Source organism: Mycteria americana, chromosome 6, assembly GCF_035582795.1.
Source record: "Mycteria americana isolate JAX WOST 10 ecotype Jacksonville Zoo and Gardens chromosome 6, USCA_MyAme_1.0, whole genome shotgun sequence".
Taxonomy (NCBI): Eukaryota; Metazoa; Chordata; class Aves; order Ciconiiformes; family Ciconiidae; genus Mycteria; species Mycteria americana.
The window spans coordinates 36,881,939-36,903,360 of NC_134370.1; the positions used below are offsets into that span (position 1 = coordinate 36,881,939).

At 35.4% G+C, this 21,422-nt stretch overlaps 1 protein-coding gene across 2 annotated transcripts in view; it reads right to left on the reverse strand.

The window, feature by feature from the left end:
* CTNNA3 (catenin alpha 3) overlaps nt 1-21,422 on the reverse strand; it is a 555,174-nt gene that overhangs the window by 231,207 nt on the left and 302,545 nt on the right. For both annotated transcript variants that reach the window (XM_075505306.1, XM_075505308.1), the window contains exons 7-8: nt 14,889-14,969; nt 8,785-8,937 (exon numbers count right to left, since the gene is read on the reverse strand). In XM_075505306.1, the coding sequence (XP_075361421.1) occupies nt 8,785-8,937; nt 14,889-14,969 (234 nt within the window). The remainder of the gene's footprint in view (nt 1-8,784; nt 8,938-14,888; nt 14,970-21,422) is intronic.

The window sequence follows — 21,422 nt, forward strand, 5'->3', positions numbered from 1 at the left end:
TCTCCAGTGAAGGTGGTTTAAATGAATTTCCCTTATCCTTATTGTTGTGCTGTGCTATCCAGAGACAGAGACAACCTCCCCAGGTAAGGGGCCAGGAACCCTATATTAAGCAAGGAGTGCCTGGACCCAAATTATAAGCTGTGAAGCAAAGTTCTCCCAACACATTCAGGACATCAGTCTCACCTTTTTAAAAGCTAGTTTTAGAAGTAGCTGAAGTAACAAGAGCCAGCAAGTTATTTTATTCAAGATCTTAATAATTCTTTTCATAAAGTAAATTTAAGATTCTGTCAGTGTTTGTATAGTTTGTTCCTAAGCATCTTGTATCTTGCTCAACTAGAAAATGACAAAACAAGTTATTTCTCTCTATATATATATTTTTTTGTAACTCCTTTTCATCTTTTAACTTCATTTAAAAAGAATGATTTCTTAAGGCGAATTCACCTTCAATAGATGTGCTGGATTTCCTGCACTGGAAATCTTTATATTAACTGGCAAACTTGTTTTTTAACAACGCTATGTCCTGCATGCCTTTGCTGTTCTATATCAACACATTACAACACTGATGCACTTGAATCTATGTGCTGTCTGTTACTGTCCATTGTTCATAACAGATTCAACCTTAGAAATCGTAATTCCTAGAAGCCAGCATTGTCATATTGGAATACAGTCAAAACTGAAAAACACAAGGCCAAGAATTAGGCAATGGGCTAAATGCTCAAGTTTATGTATCAGAGTAGTAGATCTGAAGACAGTGTTATTAGATCAAACTACAGAGAATATGATATATTCATGTACTGAGAGAAGAGATAAGAACACAAAGTTCACTTCATCATCGCCTCCACTTCTCCTATTTAATCTCTCAGCCTCTTCTTGGTACGGCTGACCTTTAAACACTGCAGTGGGAGATTTGCATCTATGCCAAAAGAAAAGATAATCAGAGGATTCTTCCCTGCTCCCATCAAATTCCTATTTTAATCTCAAGTTCACCCAGCCTATCACTCCTCCTCTCAGAAAGCATTACATCTCTATGATAGATCAGCTCAGGAGAACAGCCTGTCAGCTTTCCCAAACAAGAAATTTCTAGTTACAGAGAATCTGCTTTTTTCCTAGTGTAGACGTGACGTTTCAGTCTTCCTTTTTACCTATCTTCTGTTCAGTTTTACGTGCTTGTTCTATCAATATCAGAATTTGTTTTAGCTTTTGGTAGAAGTGAACCACAGGCCAGAACACTGTATTCACTGAAAATAGGCATATCTTACAAGGGACTATAAAGTACAACCAAGTCCCCTAAGGCTTTTCATTATTACTTTGTCATAATTTTCATAATTTTAAATAGTGTTTATATTCAGAGCTAATTTTGAAATTTTCTAGAAGACAAGACTGTTCAAAAATGTTTCCATAAAATCAAATATTTCAATTAGATTTGCAATTTAATTGTAACGTTTTAAATGAAAAGGCATTTCAAAGCAAAACCTAAATGTGTGAAATCTCAAAGCAGTTAATCTTCATTTTTTGAAATATTTTTATCAAAATTGCTGCATTATAATAAGGAATTCCAATTAATAGCAAGCATTTTCTAACAGAAACATATCTTTTGGGAATTTATTTTAGCCAAGGCTCACAGACAAACACACAGAGTACAGACAAAATCTTAACCCAATCTGGTTGCTTTTTTCATTCTGCAATATATCCTAGTTTTTCCATGTCACAAAATCAATATTCAGACTTATGAATATTTGATGCAGTATATGAGCAATACAAGACATTATAGCCTAGAATAACCTCCATCTGAAGAATGTTTAATGTGACCTTTGGTACTTATGAAAATACTTCAGCTGCTGAGTGTCCATTTCATATGTGGGAAGTGTTCAATATAATAGCCAAAGTGGGCATTTTCATGTTTTTTTCTTTTTACTGTGTAACTAGGACTATTTCACTTCCTCCATATATCTGAAGATACTATTCACGTTTACAACTAAGAGATTCTGTTTTGTGCAATTATTGTGCAGCTATAATAGTGCAAAGATGCTAACCAAGGTATCTCAAATACTTTGCCACTGTTTGAGCTTTTTGAATACTAGCACTGTCCACAAAGCACCAGCTAATATTCCTGGTAAGTGTGGCTAATATTCCAAGTGTATGCATTTTTTAACAGAATCTAGAACCTCTAGGGTAAGAGCACAGAGTAGTTCATAAACTTGGGAGAGAGAAAATGTAAGAAAACAAAGAAGAAGATATTACCTGTAGTTGCTACTACCTTTGGAAACATCATCGCCCCAGATCTGGTGTGGTGTTCAGCCTTTCCATTTCACTGATGTTTTGTACTTCACTGAATTTATATACATACTTCTGAACTGTATTATATTTTTATCTCTTAAATCAATTTTTAAAGGAAAGACTGTAACTTCCAAATGCTAATTCAGAAGAGAGATATTTGTAAGAGATATTAATCCTCAAGCTGATTTACAAAGGTCACTGGCCTATGAGGATACTGTTTGTTTCTTAAATTACAATATGAGCAGTGAGTCAGTGTAGCGGGCAATTTAGCTTAGCTGAATTAGCATTTCATATTCATAGAGGGAAAAAAAGTACATTCTTTCTCAAGACCTATTGTTTCTATTTGAGAAGTTTTCATTTTCAGATTAAAATAGAAACCTCAGAAAATCTCTCTTGATATTTAAAGTAGTACTTCTAATTTCTATTTCAAATTCATTGTTGGAGAAACCTTTGTGAGATGAACTTTTGTTTTTGTAATGTCCAACTCAGTCTATCGTATTTATACACAAAGCAATACCATAACCTACTATTCAAACATCCTTGATCTTTCAAAAACAGATGCAAAAAATGCACTGAAAAACACGATACACCTGATTAAAAACTGCTATGTGGAGCATAAGAAAATGCAACATAATGTATGTCTCAAAATAGACCAAAACTCATCTCTCAAGGTACAATTCATCTCACTTTATTTCAGCTATCTAGAAATTAGACATCCAGACTAAACTAGTCATTTATTCAAAGGAGAGACAGGCACTTAGTATAAGCAAGATAAATCTTCTTTGGAAAATCTTTATCTTGACTTAAGAGTAAATGGGGTAAATAAGGTTTTAAATTGAAAAAAACCCAACACAATCAAATCTCAGAATACTTACCTGACTTTTTCAACTTCAAAAGAAGACAAAACAAGCAAAACGACAAGTGAAGTGATACTGGTGGGTACAGGGGGCGGCAGGGCAGTATTGTTAGTACATGTTTTAATTTGAGTGGACAAGTAAATGCTTAAACTGGAAATAACACAATCAATGGCTTATTTTACTTAAAAATGGACTTACAACCTAGTCCTGTAACATCAAAATCATTGCATTATCTATCACCGTTGGACTTGCTGGCTGCAATACTAAAATCGTTTTTTGTGTGACTAGAGATCTGACTACCACAAATACACAGGTCTTTGTGGACCAGATGCAGAAATTTTGCAAATTTCTGCAATCAAGTGAAGTATCATGGAAGGAAAATTAAACACTGATGGTTTTATCAATATGGCAACAACAGCATCATTTACAACTGACAGAGTCACAGAATACCAGTGTATATTAACATTTACAAAGGACATATTAGAGTCGGTAGTAAAACTACGCTGATTCAAATTATGGCTCACTGATTATTTTGAGAATGCAATATCATCTCTTTATTACAATATGCTGTCCTGTCTCCATTTTTAAATTGGTATTTTCAAATTCATCATTGGTGCAACACTAACATCATCACCCCAGCTCAAGGATGTTGCTCTGAAGCCTCGTAGGTGTGTGGAACATGTTCACCTGGAACAGTGTGTTTGACAGGATAGAGCTGAGACACTGCTTTTTAAAGAGGAGCCTTACTGAAGTTGAACTCATGACTGGATTCAGGAAAAGCTACGTTTTTTAAAAATACTGTTTCCTTAATTTGGAGACAATTAAACTTCAGGAGACAGTACATAAAGCTGATTTCACAGTACATATCTTCAAGTGCAAAAAGTTACCTTTATATGACAAAAAGGAAATAGTCATAAAGCTTTCTTATGCCGTAAGTATCTTTTAGAAGAGCAATGTTAAAATCAAGCAGAAATGGACAGACCTGTTTCCATACATGGAGGCAATGGAAGAATACCCTCCCTGAGATTGCCAAGAACTAGACTAGACTATTAATTGTACTGTGTATGCAGTACTGAGATCCAGGCATGTAGATCCTATGACTCCTCTAAGAATCGGGGTGGCTGAGTAACCAGTAATTCTCAGCTGATACAGATAGATTAGCATCACTTTTTTCAATCTCAGGAACCAACGAGCAGGAAACTGGGAGAAAGCTGTAAGCCAGAAATTTCCTTGTGGTCACAGTGTCTGCATTAACATTTTATTAATTTTTTTAACGTATCTTTTACCAAGTTATTCGGAGTAGTAAATAAAAGAACTAATGAAGATTTGCAAAAGGACCTCATGGTACCAGATGACTAGATGATAACACAGAAGGTGAAATTCAATCTAGAGAGATGCAAAGTGAGTCATTTTGGGAAAAAAAAAAAATCCAGTATTACAGATATATAATGGACCTCAGCAGACTACTACTAATCAGGAATAAGATTTTGGGATTATCATATAAATCTTCTGTGAAAGTTGCAGATTAGTGTTCATGAGCTGTCTGAGAAGAAACACTGTTAGGAATTAAATAGATGTGGAAACAGAGAATATAATGAAATATCTTTAATATCTTGAATGGCATGCACAGTTCTGACCTACCACCTTATGAGCTGGAAGGTGCTGGAAAAGGTACAGGGAAGGTAGCAAGGTGATCCTTCTATGGCTTCCAAACAAGAAAAATTTAAAAAGACCAGAAATACTCAAATTGGAAAACAGACAATTGAAGGAGGATATGACAGAGGTCTGTAAGTGGCATGGAGAAGAAAAATAGGGATTGGTGCTCATGTTCTCTTCTGATACAAGAATTCAGGGACAGCAAATGAAATGATCATGTGGGGGTTTCACAGATACTTCTCTATACAACACACAGTCAAGCTGTGAAATTCTTTACCACAGGATGTTATGGATGTCAAAGGTTTACAACGGGCTCAGATCCACACCTAGGGTGTTTTACATTCAGAAACAAGGGCAGTCAGAATGTAAATTGTTTTTTTCTTAGCTTTTGTACTCCAAGCCGAAAACTAGGGATTGCCAGCTTCTGAGCTGGTTTTCATATCTCAGTGCTTGGAAGCAGCTTCACTATGTCCTATGTTCCATAAAGGCTATCTGCAGCTGACAAAAGAAAAAAACCTTTTTCTTCTGATAAATAAGGTATTATGTATTTAACAATATGGGCAGTCTTGCTTGCATCGCTGGCCTTTGCTGTATCATTTGGTGCCCACAATCCATCCAACTCCTTGGATGTCACAACTACATGTAGATGGTAAAATTGCCTTCATAGTTATATTACAATTGTCTGATGTTCTCATCTACCTCACCCACCAGCCTTCTCTAGTACATTTACTATCATATGCCAATTTTTGCACCGATTTTTTATTAGCTGTTTAGCTTTTAAAATATTTTACCTTCAACTATTGTCTCTGTTAGTATTCCATAGCCAGGTATATGCCACCCATGATCCTGCACTTCAATACCTGACTTAAGTTATTCTCAGTTGCAGAGATCAAACCCAATTCTGCAATAGCATACATGACTAGCTTTCCAGATTTATAACCTGATTTCATAACCTGAAAGTTGTAAGAGGATTTGTTTGTTGGCTTTTATAACAGTGAAGGAAATAAATAACAAAGGAACGAATGTGTTATACCTTAGAAGTTTCACCAAGAAAAAGTAAATTCTTTGATAAATAAATGGATAATAGAAGTAGCAAGGATTCAAAGCAAACTCATCTCCTTTCTACCTGTCCTGTCCTGTCCTTCTTGCAGAATCAGGCCCCCTGGTTTTGGTAGCACTTTTAGCTATACCTGATTTCTATGGAATATCCATTACCCATGGCACCATGTTCAGTTGGCAACCAAGCTCCATACATATTTACCACTTCTCAATTTCTGAAGTATGTGTGTATTTCTGAAGTACATACACTTGTGAAAACTAAGATTAGTAAGATCTAAGTCTATCTATCTCTTATATTCTTTGACAAATTAAAGCAACAGTGCAGTGCTTGACTACTGTCAATTTAAAAATATATATATATTCTCAGCTTAACAGGTTTTAGGCCACTAAAAAACAAAATATGCTTCCAATTTACAGCTTTAATGTATTTAAATGCTATTCCATTTATATAAATTGAATTGGTATTACACTTTCCACAAAACAGCTGCCATAATTATTTTTCTTTGATGATGCTATTGGAAATGACTGATTTTTTCTTAAAAAATCAGATAAATCTGTTTATATGTACAAAGCCCCTTTGTGGCCACTTGCTTAGCTGTTAATATTTTTTCATTTTTGTTTTGTTTTACATCTGACAGGCTAGCAGTTTTTCTCAAAAAGCCATCAATCAAGCTCACACTTAGAGATACTGGTAAGTGCATTAAACCAATATAAGCAACTTTTCAATAAGATACTTCAGTTCTAGTAGATATCCAGAAGATAACTTCAATTTTATTTTATGTTAATTTTCAATAGCAGCATACGATATAAGCACCAGTAAAGCGACAATTTGGAACAACTAATTCAACAATAGGAGGCAGCACTGTGTTCAGTCTCTCTGAAAGCCAGTTACTTAAAACATTTTTAAAAGTATGTTTTCTTCACTGTAGGCAGCATATTAAGTCACAGCATAATTATAAATATGTACACACACACCCCGTATATTTATACATACAGTAAGATCAGTTTACCATGTAATAGAACCCCTTTTATACAAGTCATGAGACTCTTGCTTTTATCCCCTCACATGATTTGTTTATGATTTACTAATTTGCTTGTAAAATAAATTTGTCTGATGTCCTCAGAATAATCTGGATAAATGAATCTCCACTAGTATTTACATTCATGAACTATACACATACTTTCCCTCTTAGACTGCTCTGCTTAATAGCAGTTAAGTAATAAGTTTAGGTAAAAACAGAGGGTTCTCAAGTTAATCATTCAGTGAGGTGAACAAAGGCAATCTCTGTAAGTTTTTGAGGCATCACTGTCTAGTCTGGTTATCACTTTGCAGAAGGGACATTGCGAAATGAACTAGAAATGTCTATGCTGAAAAAGGACATTTGACTGTTTTGGGGGGGGCGGGTTTTCTCCTCCTTTCTAGGTAGTAACTATGCTGGAATTGCAAAACTTTGCTATAGTTTTTCCTACATCACTAAGGATAGCTATCTTCTGGGCAGTCTTATGTTCACAGGCAGCTGCCTTATGTCCTTGTAGATTTTTTAGGCAGTGTATCTGTGCAGCCATAAGCCTCTTTAATCACAAACCTACCCTGATGGCCAGCTATTCCTTTCATGGGTTTGAATTTGTATCCCAAATGTAAGGAAATGAATATTGGATTTTTAAGTTCATATCATCTAAATTAAGTAACGATTTGGGTATTTCTGCTGACCTGGACTTAATTCCAAATCCCAGTAAAGTTGTCTGATCTTCAGAGATCACCTGTCCTTTTGAAAAATCAAGCCACTTCAGGCTGGTTTAGCTTCAGTATTAAAAATCTGAAAAACTTTTAAAAATTTAGGTTTGTGTTTTAGCTTTCATTTGATTTTGCAGCATGGTCACTTGTAAATTGGAGAATAATAACTAGTCTTACTCTGTAACTACACAACCATGATGAGAAACATAAATGCAATACCCTACTTTTACCTTAGCTGTTTACCTATTTGTCTTTCATTATCTGTAGATCACCCAAGATTAATGAATTCATTCCGAGACAAATAGTTTTCCTAAGTAAATTTTCAGCCACAGAGTGAATTCATTGATTTTTCCCATTTTTGCATTACTGCACGCAAAAGCACTAAAAGCTTAAAAATCCCCACAAAAATTAGCAACGCATTCCTTACAGGCGCTTGAGATAATATTCCTGCAAAATCCATGACTTCAGTATTCCAGCAGCGTTTCAGGCTCCAATTTGAATGAGTTTAAGTCAGTGAATATTTAGTCACATTTGCAGGACTGATTGTCCAACAAACAAAAATCTCCCCACAATTTAATTTCCAAATTTCTAAGTGACAAAGAAGTACCATTTATAAGTAATAAAGAAGTATATCCTTTAGAAATGAATAGTGAGTATAGAAAGTATGCGAGTGAATTTATTCAGCGTATACGCCAACATGCTTTCAGTCTGCTAGAGGGTTCGTGGCTCTAAACTGTGTGTCAGAACACCATTTCCTCTTCAGCATATCATTACACAGGCTATAAACTTTCAAAGTGAGAAAGCTGGCAAACAACTAATACTAATACCGTGTCTCACGTAGTTTGGGTAGCAGTATTCTGAACACTTTGAGCTAATACTCCTTAGAATCACACATTTGATCAAGTTCCCACTGAATATCTTTGTGGAAAGGCTTACACTAATTTATCAAATTAGAATTCCCCACCACCTAATTTCTATGCAATGAAATACTATATAAATGCCGATACCACAAAACCCACTATCTTATTGCATATCATTATATAAAAGAATTGAGTATGTTTACTCTTACCCTAGGCCATTAATGTATTCTTTCTGAAATGCCAGGCTTAATTGTTTTACGGTATCTGCCAGCAAACGAAATGTGCAGTGGCAAGCCACTTATACCATATATTCAAAAAAGTGCAACTCCATCAAACATACCTCCACAAGCCTGCTGGTATGTTCTTGAAATATAGCAGCATATTCCTTTATTTCTTTCTCTCTTCCATTTTTAGCAGCTTCAATGAGAACTAAAAGTGGAACAGTGGTATCTAAGAAGGAGTCTGAGATGTGATCTATAATGGCTTTACGGAGCTGCAAAAGAAAGCATTACATTAGTATCTGCTAATTGGACTATTTATTAAAGTCTACTGTAATTATTGTCTATTAGTATTTTAGAACATAAACACGTACACACAGTATTCCTGCACTATTTGCAGGATTATGTGTCCAAAACGTACTGCATCTGCAATTTATCTATTACACAGAAAACTCTCTTTAATTTTAGGGACAATTTTAATCTACCACTATGTAAATACGCATGTTTGTACGTGTGAACGTATGTGTGTGCGAGTACAGATACATAAAACACTTAAAAAATGTACTAGTTCTGTTGAAATCAAGGGAGCCAAACAAATATTCATGTTCTTTGATGAATAGAATAGACTACTTAAATGATTCCACACATGAAAAATTACTGTTAGACCAAACCTAATATCTCCTGGGTATTCTCTCTTGAAATTCAGATGCCAAGGGAGAAGACTATTTCATTTTACAAAGAAAATATTAATTTAATTATGTTTGCACTCACAATATAGTCTACATCACATGTTGTTGTGGTTTAACCCCAGTCGGCAACTAAGCACCACGCAGCTGCTCACTCACTCTCCCCCCTCCTGGTGGGATGGGGGAGAGAATCGGAAGAGCACAAGTAAGAAAACCCATGGGCTGAGGTAAGCACAGTTTAACAATGGAAATAAAATAATAGTAATAATAATAATAATAATAATAATAATAGTAGTAGTAGTAGTAGTAGTAACGAAAAGGAAAATAACGAGAGAGAAAGGAACAAAACCCAGAGAAAAAAACAAAAAAAAACAAGTGATGCAACTGCTCACCACCCACTGACCGATCCCAGCCAGTCCCCGAGCAGCAATCGCTGCCCCCCAGCCAACTCCCCCCAGTTTCTATACTAAGCATGACATCATATGGTATGGAATAGCCCTCTGGCCAGTTTGGATGAACTATCTTGGCTGTGCCCCCTCCCAGCTTCTTGTGCACCTGGCAGAGCATGGGAAGCTGAAAAGTCCTTGACTGGTGTAAACATTACTTAGCAACAACTAAAATGTCAGTGTGTTATCAACATTATTCTCATCCTAAATCCAAAACACGGCACTGTAGCAGCTACTAGGAAGAAAATTAACTCTATCCCAGCCAAAACCAGGACACATGTTTTCATAATTGCAAAATTACCCAAATATTTTCTACCTTGTTGGAAAACCCAATGATACAGTTTGATTAGCAAAATGGTGGCCTTCATGGTAATTATATCAATGAGATTACTAATTATGCCATTTGATAATAGAATAATAGAGCAAGAAGAACTATAAATGAGTCTGAAGTTCAATTTTCTCTATTTAAATTACTTGTTCTTTAACTTCTTACTTAAATTATTAAAGAAGTGTAACATTTGCCTACAGATTATCTCTCTCAAATTAGGTTTCATGTAAGCTTATAACTGATCATTGGGACATTACTTCACTTAAGAGGTTATTTTCCATGTTATAACCTACACATGGCAATTGTTCATTTTAATCACAGAACACTACAAGAAATATACCAATCATAACAACACATGCAATGCAACTAAATTATCAAGTTCACTCAATTTCCTACTGCAAAAAATTATTTTTACTATATATATAAAAGATATTGATTGGAACGGAAAGAACACAAAAAGCTTTTAAGGTATTACATGCTGATAGGTTTGTTGCCAAAGGACGTGTTTTCACTTAGCATTTTGCTCCGAAGTATCTATGTGAAAACTCAGTAGAAGAAGTAAAGACTCCTACAGCTAGAAAAATGCAAAAAACCACAATCTTTTTGACGCTGCTGTCCTTGTAGGTAGTGCAGTGAACATGCACAGCAGAAATAATAGTAGAGAAATCTGTTAATTATCAAGACAAGATTTGGATATGAATTCCACCGCTAGCTTTTGGATAGCCTCACCATCTAAAGCCAGCTCTCATTGACTCACCAGGCACATGGGACAGACAAATCTTCCAAAAAAATACAGGTAAGTTTATGTTTGGAATGTTTTTTTCCTTCTAACTTACTGTAGCTTATCTCATTAGGATATACTACCTGGATACATAGCATGTTCTCAAAAGTAATTGACAAAGGCTATGGGATTCCAATACAAAATTGGATTTTTACTATCATGTTCACATTCCCAGCTTTCCAGGCTGGAATTTAAAAAAATAAAAAGAAAGAGATAATAAAAAGTTTCACTACCAGGAACAAAATACATTGAACCTCCAGTTCTGTCAAGTTACCTGTTAAAATTTCTGTGTTGGAAAAGTCCAACTGAAGAAAACAGACATACTTGCCTGCTTAAAATAAAGCATGTGAATGTGACATTGAGGAATCACATTTTAAACATTAAGATTTCAATTTACAATTATCAGCAACACAAAGCTGTGGAACCATATCCATGGCCGATGATTCATTACCTCCAAGAGAAACAGTTTTACATTCTCCATATCGCAGATTGTAGGACTTTCGCAGCCTTAATGTATTATTTGAGGACCAGTGACTGCAGTGACCTTAGTCACATTTGTGGTGAGCTGGAGGCATCCAATTTTCAAACCAGCAACCTAATTTTATCTCTCATCACATAATTCTTTGCTGTAGCTTTTTACTGGTTTGCTTGGTTTAATTAACCTTTCACATATAAATTATCATTATTATTTTGTTCTAAGAAATCCTCTATCCTGCAATTAAACAGTGAAATGCATCTTCTTCTTCAAAAAAAGATAATGCTGTGTCTTTGCTGAATACAAACAAGTTTGAAATTATGTTCCTGTTTCATCTATGCGAAGGAATATATGAAGCTGAGATTTTTAAAAGACGGCTTGTATAGCATTAAAGAATGAAGAAATACAATGTAGAACAAAGAAAGGAAAAAGACAAAAGAAAAAAGGAATATCTGAAGCAGTATCTATTTTTCTTCATCCTAATCATAACAATCATTTTTTCCACAACTCAGTAGTGGAAAACAAGTCTGTTTCTGACTCTGGCCACCTCTAGAGCAAAATGCTAAAAGCTAGGTAGCCATACAGGGAGACATATAAACAGACAAAGAACAGCACCAGTAGGCTAGGGAAGTTATTGTGCTATAGTTACATTTTTTCTCATATTTTTAAGTGAAAGAGACACTATCAGAAGAGGGAAAGCAGAAGGAGGATGATGTCTGACAATTTGTTTTATTTTTAAGGTGCAAGGTCTTATTCTTACCCTTTGAGCAGACTGTTCCAGAAGTGGAGGCATAGAGAGTTTTTGTTTTGATATCAAAGTGCATTAAAAAATAACATGGAAACATGTTGTTTATAAAACATGGAGCATAAGGTTGTCAAAAACAAACAGTGTAGGGTAGAGAAGAAGATCTCAGCAGCTATTTACAACACTATTAAACATCAGTATCCTGATGAGTACAGAAAATTGTTTGCCTCTATTTGCCTATTGCCTCACAAGACTACACTGGCAAAAGTCCTGGAAGAACTAAAGATCAGTTATTATGGAGGGATCTCTCTTTCCTGTTTCGAAGGGATGCCAGGAAGGCAATCTTCTTTGTGTTCAGAAAAAGCTATCCATGATGAAGCAGCAACATAGAAATACAAGAAAATAATCAGGAATAACATTTATTAAAAAAAAAAAAAAACACAACACCAAACAAAAAAACAAACAAACAAACAAAAAACCAAAAAAAACCCCAAACAAAAAAAAAACCCAACCAACCAAAACTGCAGAACAACCATAGGAGAAACATCTGTGCAGTCCATTCATGGTATGCTGGGAAACAACTGGGAGGTTAAGAACTGAGTATGGTAATTTCTCAGAATTAGGAATTGGACTGAATAGGCAATTCCTTCCTAAATATTCATACAGCTCTACTAGGCAGGGAAGCAGTGATCTAGGTAAAACTGCACACAAAGAAATGAGATGCACATCTTTGGCACAATACAAGTAAAAATCAAAACAAAACAGAATAGTTTAAAATCCCCACGAGTACTGGCCAAGTTCCTGAAGTGAATACAAATCCTTCCATTTGAAAAGCCAGAGATTTTTACAAGTTCCAGAATACACTGTTCTTGAGATAGCTACTTTTGCCTTCAAGTCTTGCCAGATACAAGCCTTCCTTCACTTTACTTACTGTGGTCTACAAAGATGTTCCATAGGGGCCCATGGCATAACCCAAAATCAGGTGGTGATTGGGCCAGCACTTATATAATGGTTTTGTTTATTGTGCACTACACTGAAGAGATTTCAAAAATACAACTTTATAAGGTTTCATCTTCAACCCCAATTTTGCAGAGGCAATCCCAGTAATTCACTGAAAGCAGAGTACATTGTGCACACCCACAGCCCCGAATCTACTACGAGTGCCTAATGTAATACCAGCTATGGTACATAGTACCATTCCAAAAAATTTTTGGTGTTATAAAAGCTGTAACAGTAGCCCAAATAACAATTTTCATGTTTCTAGTAAAAGAGCTGGGAGACAGAATAATGAATGTTCATAAGTGAAAGCAAATAAGACTGTACTGAAATTATCTGCAGGCACAGAACTCACAATTTCATGTTTCCCAGATCAGGAATTAGACACGCAGTAAGCACTCTTCCTAAAACAATTCTTATGCAATTCACGTGTATGAACACAGAATCAGAATAAGTAGATGAAATATGTCTCATAAATACCTTCCAGTGGAAAATGTCAAGAAGCCATTGAGCTGCTCTGGTTAGAGAAAACTACTGGTTCTAGATTGACTATAAATTAGGCATGATTAAGTTCAGCTTGGACATTGTACAAAGGTTTAAAGAAACACACAAATCGAATAAGTTAACAGCTTTTAAACACTAAGCAGAGTCAGTAAAGTGTTACAAGCTAGAGTTTAATTAACTCGTGGAAGAGACTGTAGGACAGAATGGGAGAGTTCCTAGCCACACTGAGCTTGTGGTGCAAGTCACCAGGTGTCTGAGCTGAACGTATTTTTGATGAAATGTGAGCAGAAATTGGGTAGCTAGTTAGTTGTAAACACTATATTTATATTGTATTCATCTCATCTTTCAAGGCTTCCCCTGGTTGATTACGGGAGACAGGAAGGAATTTATTCATCATCTTGAAGCATAGGCTGGCTTGTAAGACTGTACACAAAGTTGGGAGGGATATTCTTCCACCAGAGAGTTGATAAATAGCCACAGCTAAAGACAGCATGAAAGCAGCATGTGCTCACGTTCTGTGTAGCCATAAATTTTCATATAGTTGGTTGTGGCAGCCTGGCTGAAAGAACTACTGGCTTTCTAGCTCTGTCTTTTCTAAACTGGCATGTTATATACTTTCAACAGAATTTGCAATTTTTCTCAGAGATGTTCCTTGCAGAGAAAGGATGTAAACACAGCTGATGTCTACTGCTCACCTTCTGCAGTACACTGAAGTTGTGGATTTTGGTCCATGTCTTATATTAGTTTTAGGATACTGAGATGCAAAATGGGTGGGTGGACCGTGGACCAGGTATTCCAAGGACCCTTTTCTGTTGTATGAGTTCTCACAACTGTAAAGAACTAGACATAGTGACCCAGTGGTCCCTTCAAGATATCTGTTCCAACAACTAATAATAATTCAAGCTTATTTAAAATAAAACAAATCTTGCTGTCCAAAGTACATTACTGATATATTTCTATAGCAACTACATATTTAGACATGTACACATGCAGAGTTTTGCCTATGTACGTACATATATTCAGCCAGTATCATTTGGTAGGCTTTTTTCCCAGTTTTGAGAATTTGTATGTATATATTCTGTGGAATAGTGTAACTACCTTCAGTATTTTTTTAGTACAGAAGAAATCTTTATTTTCAAAATGCAATAGCAATTAAAAAATTGCAATAGCAATTTTTTGCTATTTCCAAATTGCTGAAAATAGCAATTTGGAAAAGCATCCTTCAAGTCTCCTTTTCTACCTTTTCAGTTCCCCAGGTTGCTTACCTGTCTGCGAAGGTCTCTTGTCTTCTTGCACATACTATCTATTGCAACATTCAAGGCATTACTTCTCTCTTTCTTGTCAGTCTGTAATAAATATGATAGAAAACACAACAATGGTTATTTGTGATCTCTTAGCAAGCATGTTCTTTGTGTCCTCAATTCATCAGCGCATTTGGTAAATCATACATGCTTAAGAATTTTTTTGAATTTTAATACGTTTCAGGAGCCAGTACCACAATATTCACAGAATGCCAATTTGTGATGTTAAGCATTATCCGCTGATTCAAAACACACACTTTACTAGCAGTATATAGGAACGAAATTAAACACTTTTTATCTTCTGAATTGCTGCAATACTCTTTTTATAGTCCAGGCTTACTTATGGAACAACATTAATATAATTATTATTATTGATGCTAATCCATTATCACCATATTCATATGAAAAATTATGTTCTCTTTCTACAAGCAATTTATAAAAATTCAGGTGCCCACAATGCAGTTTGGTAGCGCTTTAGTCTGCAGCATTCATTATTTTACTCCTGTAAAACAGAATGGGTGAGTTTCAAAATGTCCAAGATGTTGCAATGCAAACATTGTCAATGAAAATGGACAATCTCTTCATTTCATTCTCAGCATCAACAGAAGATTGAGTTCTTGAGATATTTGAGAGGTCTTAAGAGAATCAGTTATATACTTTCCAAATAATCTTAACTTTTTATTTCTATCTATAAGCAAAGTGCTTATATCATTATTAGCTGTTTGAAAAGTGTAGTTAACACTTTTATTGTACTGTCCAGCATTTTTTCTATACAATATTACCATAGTAGTTCTGTGTCTACTAGCTGTTTTGAATAGTCTTTTTTTCATGTTAGTGTAGAAACTATATGAAAATCCAAAATGTCTGATGAACTTTGTTTCTCTAAAGCAATCATTTATTACTCACTACCTTGGACTGCCCTGGTCCAAAGGAAAGAAACCACAAACAGTGAAAGTGTCTTTACACAAAGTCTCAAGTCAGTACACATTACATTTCCAAGGAAAGGACCAGATTCTCATAAATGTTAAAGAAATAGCTATGTATACGGACCACAATATTTGGGCTTCAGTTATAGTACACTAGGAAGTCTATATTACAAACACGACTGTCTCATTTTGGAAATCATACTTAAATAAATACTAGTGAAAACAGAAGTAGTAATATCTTTGTAGGCACCTAGGTGTATAACCTTGTTATATACAATATATCATACTTCAGTCAGAATTATTTCCTTGCTAAAAAAAAATAATAATCTGTGAACAGAGCAATATGCTTAATATTAAAGCAAAGACTAGAGATGATCAGGAAAGAACTTTTACATTAAAAGTGAATGCATAATGTAATAAATGCCTTGAAATGATTAATACATTCTCTATCAACTGAAAGGAACAATTACTTTAAAAAATTGAGCTTAAATATTCAGGGTAACTTAGAAATTTTCCTACTACTTTCCGTTTCTGAAATTGCTTACAGTCTTCGCAGGGAACAGATGATCAAACACAGGTCTTGGAGAGAGGTCTGAACTTCACCTTGAGACCTTCAAGGAATCCCTAAAGGTAGATACTGACTTTCTATTTCATAGTAATGTGACCATTTCTTATACCAATGCTTGCATAGGAACCAAAGTAAATAATGATTCTTCTGCTATGTTTTGCAAGCTATTGTCAGCCTTGACAACAAAATTGATCCCTTCTAAACTGCTAGGTAAACAGGACCAGTAAAAGCATTGTGGATACAACTCAGCTAATGCCTATGCATTTTCAGATGGCAAAGATGCAGTTCCACATTGGCACATCCTTTAAAAGCTTTATATTTAGAGCCTATTTTTCTAAGAAGACAGAATCAATGTAAAATATTGGGATTTTTTTAAAGTTCTCTAGTAAGCTGTAACTTCAAAGGTGGCAACTAATGATACAACTGGCTCTAAGCAAATCTCAATCTTTGAGGCAGCTAATACGAAATAACCTCACTCAGCAAGTGGCATAAAAATATTGAACAGTGAACAAGGAAAAAAATACTTTATTTGAAAATTCCTAACATAATTGTCAATAGTCTAGAAAGCAAACCTAACTGTAATTGAAGTTATTCTTCACCTCGTGTTTTCCCTAAGAATTAAATACATTGTAAAATGCAGCTTCAGACTGTAGAAAGGGGACAAGCCCAGAATGTGGATGAGCCCATAACTGCAGACTCTCATTCTTCCTTAAAGAAATTTAAAATTGAAAAAAACACATTACTGTTTGGATAAATCCTTCGTATAAAGATGTAAGTATTTCAAAATTGTGTACAGTCTGTTAAAGTCAGGGGGACACCTTACTACAAAGTCTACTGTGGGAGTAGTCTTAAACATCAGTGGCCTTGCACCGTGTTGTCCAGCTTCTATAAGGTATTGTCCATTGGTCCCAAGTACCTTTGAATGCTGAATTACTCCTTTAAGTTGAGTTTATATTCCTCTACAGACTTCAATCTCAAATATGTGCATGACAGTAACAGTTCAAGACCTACACTAGATGATTACGCTGTTTAATAGCTGAAAAATACCAGATTTAATTTTTTAAAAGTGTATATTAAAACAATGGCATAGTGAAACTAAATATGATCTGAACATCTCTACACTATGTTCCACTCTCCAGTGATATAGCTAACATGTCTGTCTGCAATATTCTCCATCTGCTTGTTAATTAACATTCTTCTCATGACTGCTGTACTTAAAAACAAACAAGTCTATCCTCAAATAGTTAATTCTTGTACAGGGTGACTTAATTAAGAAAAAGGCTAGGAAAATTATGTACATTATTCTAGGCTCTGAATTTCAAAAATCATGCAGTTGAGCTCACTCCTTTCTCTCAGTTTTCCTGCACTCAGCTACAGTCTTATTCTGTAAAATCTACGTAGTAATGGCTATATGGCTCCCTTGTTGAGGATATTACAAGCAATATCCAGCTCTTATTTCAATGCATTTTTAACATATGAAACATTTTACAAGCACTAAGTCACATTGTTATTAATACTCCACTAAGTGAAATCAAGTATTTTTAATTAACACCGCATAGCCTGAAGATAAATGCTGAGTATTGCCAATAATACAGGCCTATCTATTTCACACACTGGCAAACAACATTAGTTGAATGACTCAAAAACCACATGTGCAGAAAATCTTTCCTGTTGGATTTTCATTTAAAACAGTATGTATCTAAGGGCAGATTATCAGTTGAAACAAGTCACCGTATCTCCACTGTTTTTAATGGAGTTAATTTATATCAGCAGGGGATCATGACCTTCACGGGCATTACAGATCCTTCTGCACTCCAAGGTATACAGATGCAAACTAATACGTTTGCATTAACTACGCGACCTCAAAGGACTCAAGAACGTGTCTCCAGTGGAGTCTTTGGTGGGCACATGCCAACAGTTAACAGTATTAACAAAGACAGCAGTAATTCTACAACCTTCATACTTTGTTGAGTTGAAGAGATAGCTTAACAAAGGAATATAGTTATTCTGATAAGGTTTTTAGTTTCACTTTGTTTATACTTCTGAAGTGCTAAAAATGTTTACCTAATAGTTGCACTGTGTCTCCCATCTGAAAACTGATCAGTCAATTATAAAGAAGATTTGGGCAGAACTACTTAAGTGATCATTTAATCTCTTCAAGTACTGAGGCTAACAGACATGGGCTAAATTTAAAAAATATATATAAAAAAGGATATATAAAAGGATACCGTCAGCCATAGGTATTAAAACAGTAAATGCTATTAGTATTCATTATGTGAATCAAAGAACACCCCCCCTTTAGCCATAATCAAGAATTCAGTTACAACACAGAACTGAAGTACTCTCATTAGCAGGACCAAAATAAACAAGATCTGGCCAAGTGAAATGGAGCCAGTTTATTTGGGTACGTGCTGGTGATAAAGTACTCACAAGGACTTACTTAAATATTGCAAGGCTGCAAACCTTGAGGTCCCCTTACAGTCATCAGAGAAAGTAATCACTTTTGCATCACCTCTGAAGGTCCTGAGCCTCTACTCACTATAGATGGTGATGAGAGAGACCTAGTTTGGTAGGTTGAAGTTTTGTCTTGTGAATAGTCCCCCAAAATACTCATTTTATATTAAAAAAACCACAAACTTTTAAAAGTAAATTGTAATAGGCCTTCATGAAGCACCCTGGATATTTTGGACATATTCACCTGAAATAGGTACCAAGATTTCACATATAAAGTCATTGTTTTTCAAAAGTAGCCATACATGTTCAAAAACACAACTGTAGACTCTAGTTTTTCAATGTTGTGGAGCTAAAGGGAGCAATATTAACTTATCACATCCATAGTGAGATCAGATGTCTTCTGAATTCCGTATTCCAGAACAGCTGGAGTCTTAGCTATAAACTTAAAAACTATTTTACTTTAGTCCTAAAGGATTCCTTCAAGTATTTGTATGGCAACAACAGAGTCAGGAGATTCTATCCATGCCATTATGCAGGGCCTCAAGATACAACAGCTGAATTAGGATCTAGACTGCAAAGAGCAGAAGTGGGCAGGATCTATCTGAGTCCCCTATACAGAAAAAGTGATGTTGGAGGAGTGAATGCAAAACCTGGAGCTTGAGCCTCACTCTGAATTTTTAAGAGCTGTCCTCCTCGGCCAAGCTGTCTGTAAAGGAATAAATATATGCAGGTACTGGGCAGTATAAGGTTATAAACAGACTACATCAATATAAGCAGAGTTACATCATACACATCTGCGTGTGCCATTGACTACAGAAACTACAAAGCAGTAAGTAATTTATCTTGATAGGCATCCTGACTTTCTTTCCTTAAACACCACTATAAAGAGTTATTTGTAAACACATAAAACAGACTTGAGATTCAGGGCATTCCTGATGTTTGAGCATATCCAGATGCAAGTTCATGTTGCATTCCTGGGCTTACATATTGGTTTAAAATAACAGAAGTTAAAAGAAAGGAATGATACTTCCCTGGAATGTTTAAAATTACATACATGATTAAAACCAACTTTATAACCTTAATCCATATTGTACTCAAAGTCTCTCCTGAAAATAGATTTCCATACTTAAAGGCATATGGTCAGAAACTGAGCACATGTTTTGTTTCCTGGGATGTGTCTGTTCCCAAACACTCGTTGTACAATCTCGGGAGGACTGAACAGAAAAAAAATCCAACCCATTAGCATGATTTTCATTGCTTATCTCCAGCAGCCGTACCGTGACTCTGTGATAAACATCTTTTGATTTAGTTCAATGTATCCAAGGACAATTTTATTTTTAAAAAGACTAGCACATTTATTGAAATCAGTTCTCTATGGAAATATTCAAAAAATGTCAAGCTAAAAGGTAAACACCAATCAATACTGTGGTAAGTTAATAAATGTCAGAGCTCTAATTAAATGACTGATCATTTCAGGCTATATGTTGACTGACAATAATCTTATACTCAGTAATTATAGGGTCCTGTACATTCTACCTTAATAAAAAAAACAAACCCTCACCCAACCTAAATAAGATATTAAAACAAAGTCACAATCCCTATAGAGATACCAGGCATTTTATGTCTGTTGATACAATTTAGCATTTAACATTTTTTGGTATATGGTGCTTATAAATGTTTCCTCTTCTGAATTATAAAGTCATTTTGAATTCTAGACAAAACCATAACAGTGATGAAAAAAAAAAATTGTATAAAAACCAGTTTCACAATTTTTTGTGTGTGTTGAAACAATGTTTTCATTACTTGGGAAAATTCCATGCATGGATTTGTTGTGCAAAGACAAAAATAAGAATTTTTTCACACCCAGCTCATAGAAACCCTGATCTTTCAAATCCTGTTGTGCAATTCAACAAAGTAAAGACAACTGCAAGCATCTGTCTCAAAAAAAACCCCAAACCATGAGCCTTTATAAGGGAAGATCCAGTTCAATCTTGTTGCAGTCTTCATTTAAGTTAAAACATATGAACTAATAGGAAGGGCCAAGAAGTTTGTCAACTTGATTACAGTGGGTTTGCTTCTGCCAAAATTAGTTAACACAGTGCTTCAGCCATCAATAAGTATCTAAAACTAATTTCACTGCTTACATTCTTTGTGGGGAGAAGGCAAAGGACTTGTCACCTTGAAGGTCACACGAAGAGTGAAGAAATCCAAGATGAGTGCTTGGCTGTGAAACACCTGTGAGGAGTGCCAAGTCTGGGGCAGCCACACCTCAAGAACGATAACAGGGCCCCAGAAACATCCTGATGATGGGAACAACATAATACAGGATGGAAGGTCCAAATCAGCAGTGTCTGAATAACTTCTGTCTTTTTCACAGTTCTTGCCGAAGTGAGGCCTCAGGGCAGCTATTTCCATATGGATACCCGCCCTCCCTCTGACCCCTCCTCTTGAGGAACGAGTAACTAGAACCATGTAATCTAAACCCTTCTCCCACCAGTGGGCCTTACTCTAGTCAACCTGCTTGCCATCAGGCTGCTGTGTGAGCCTCCT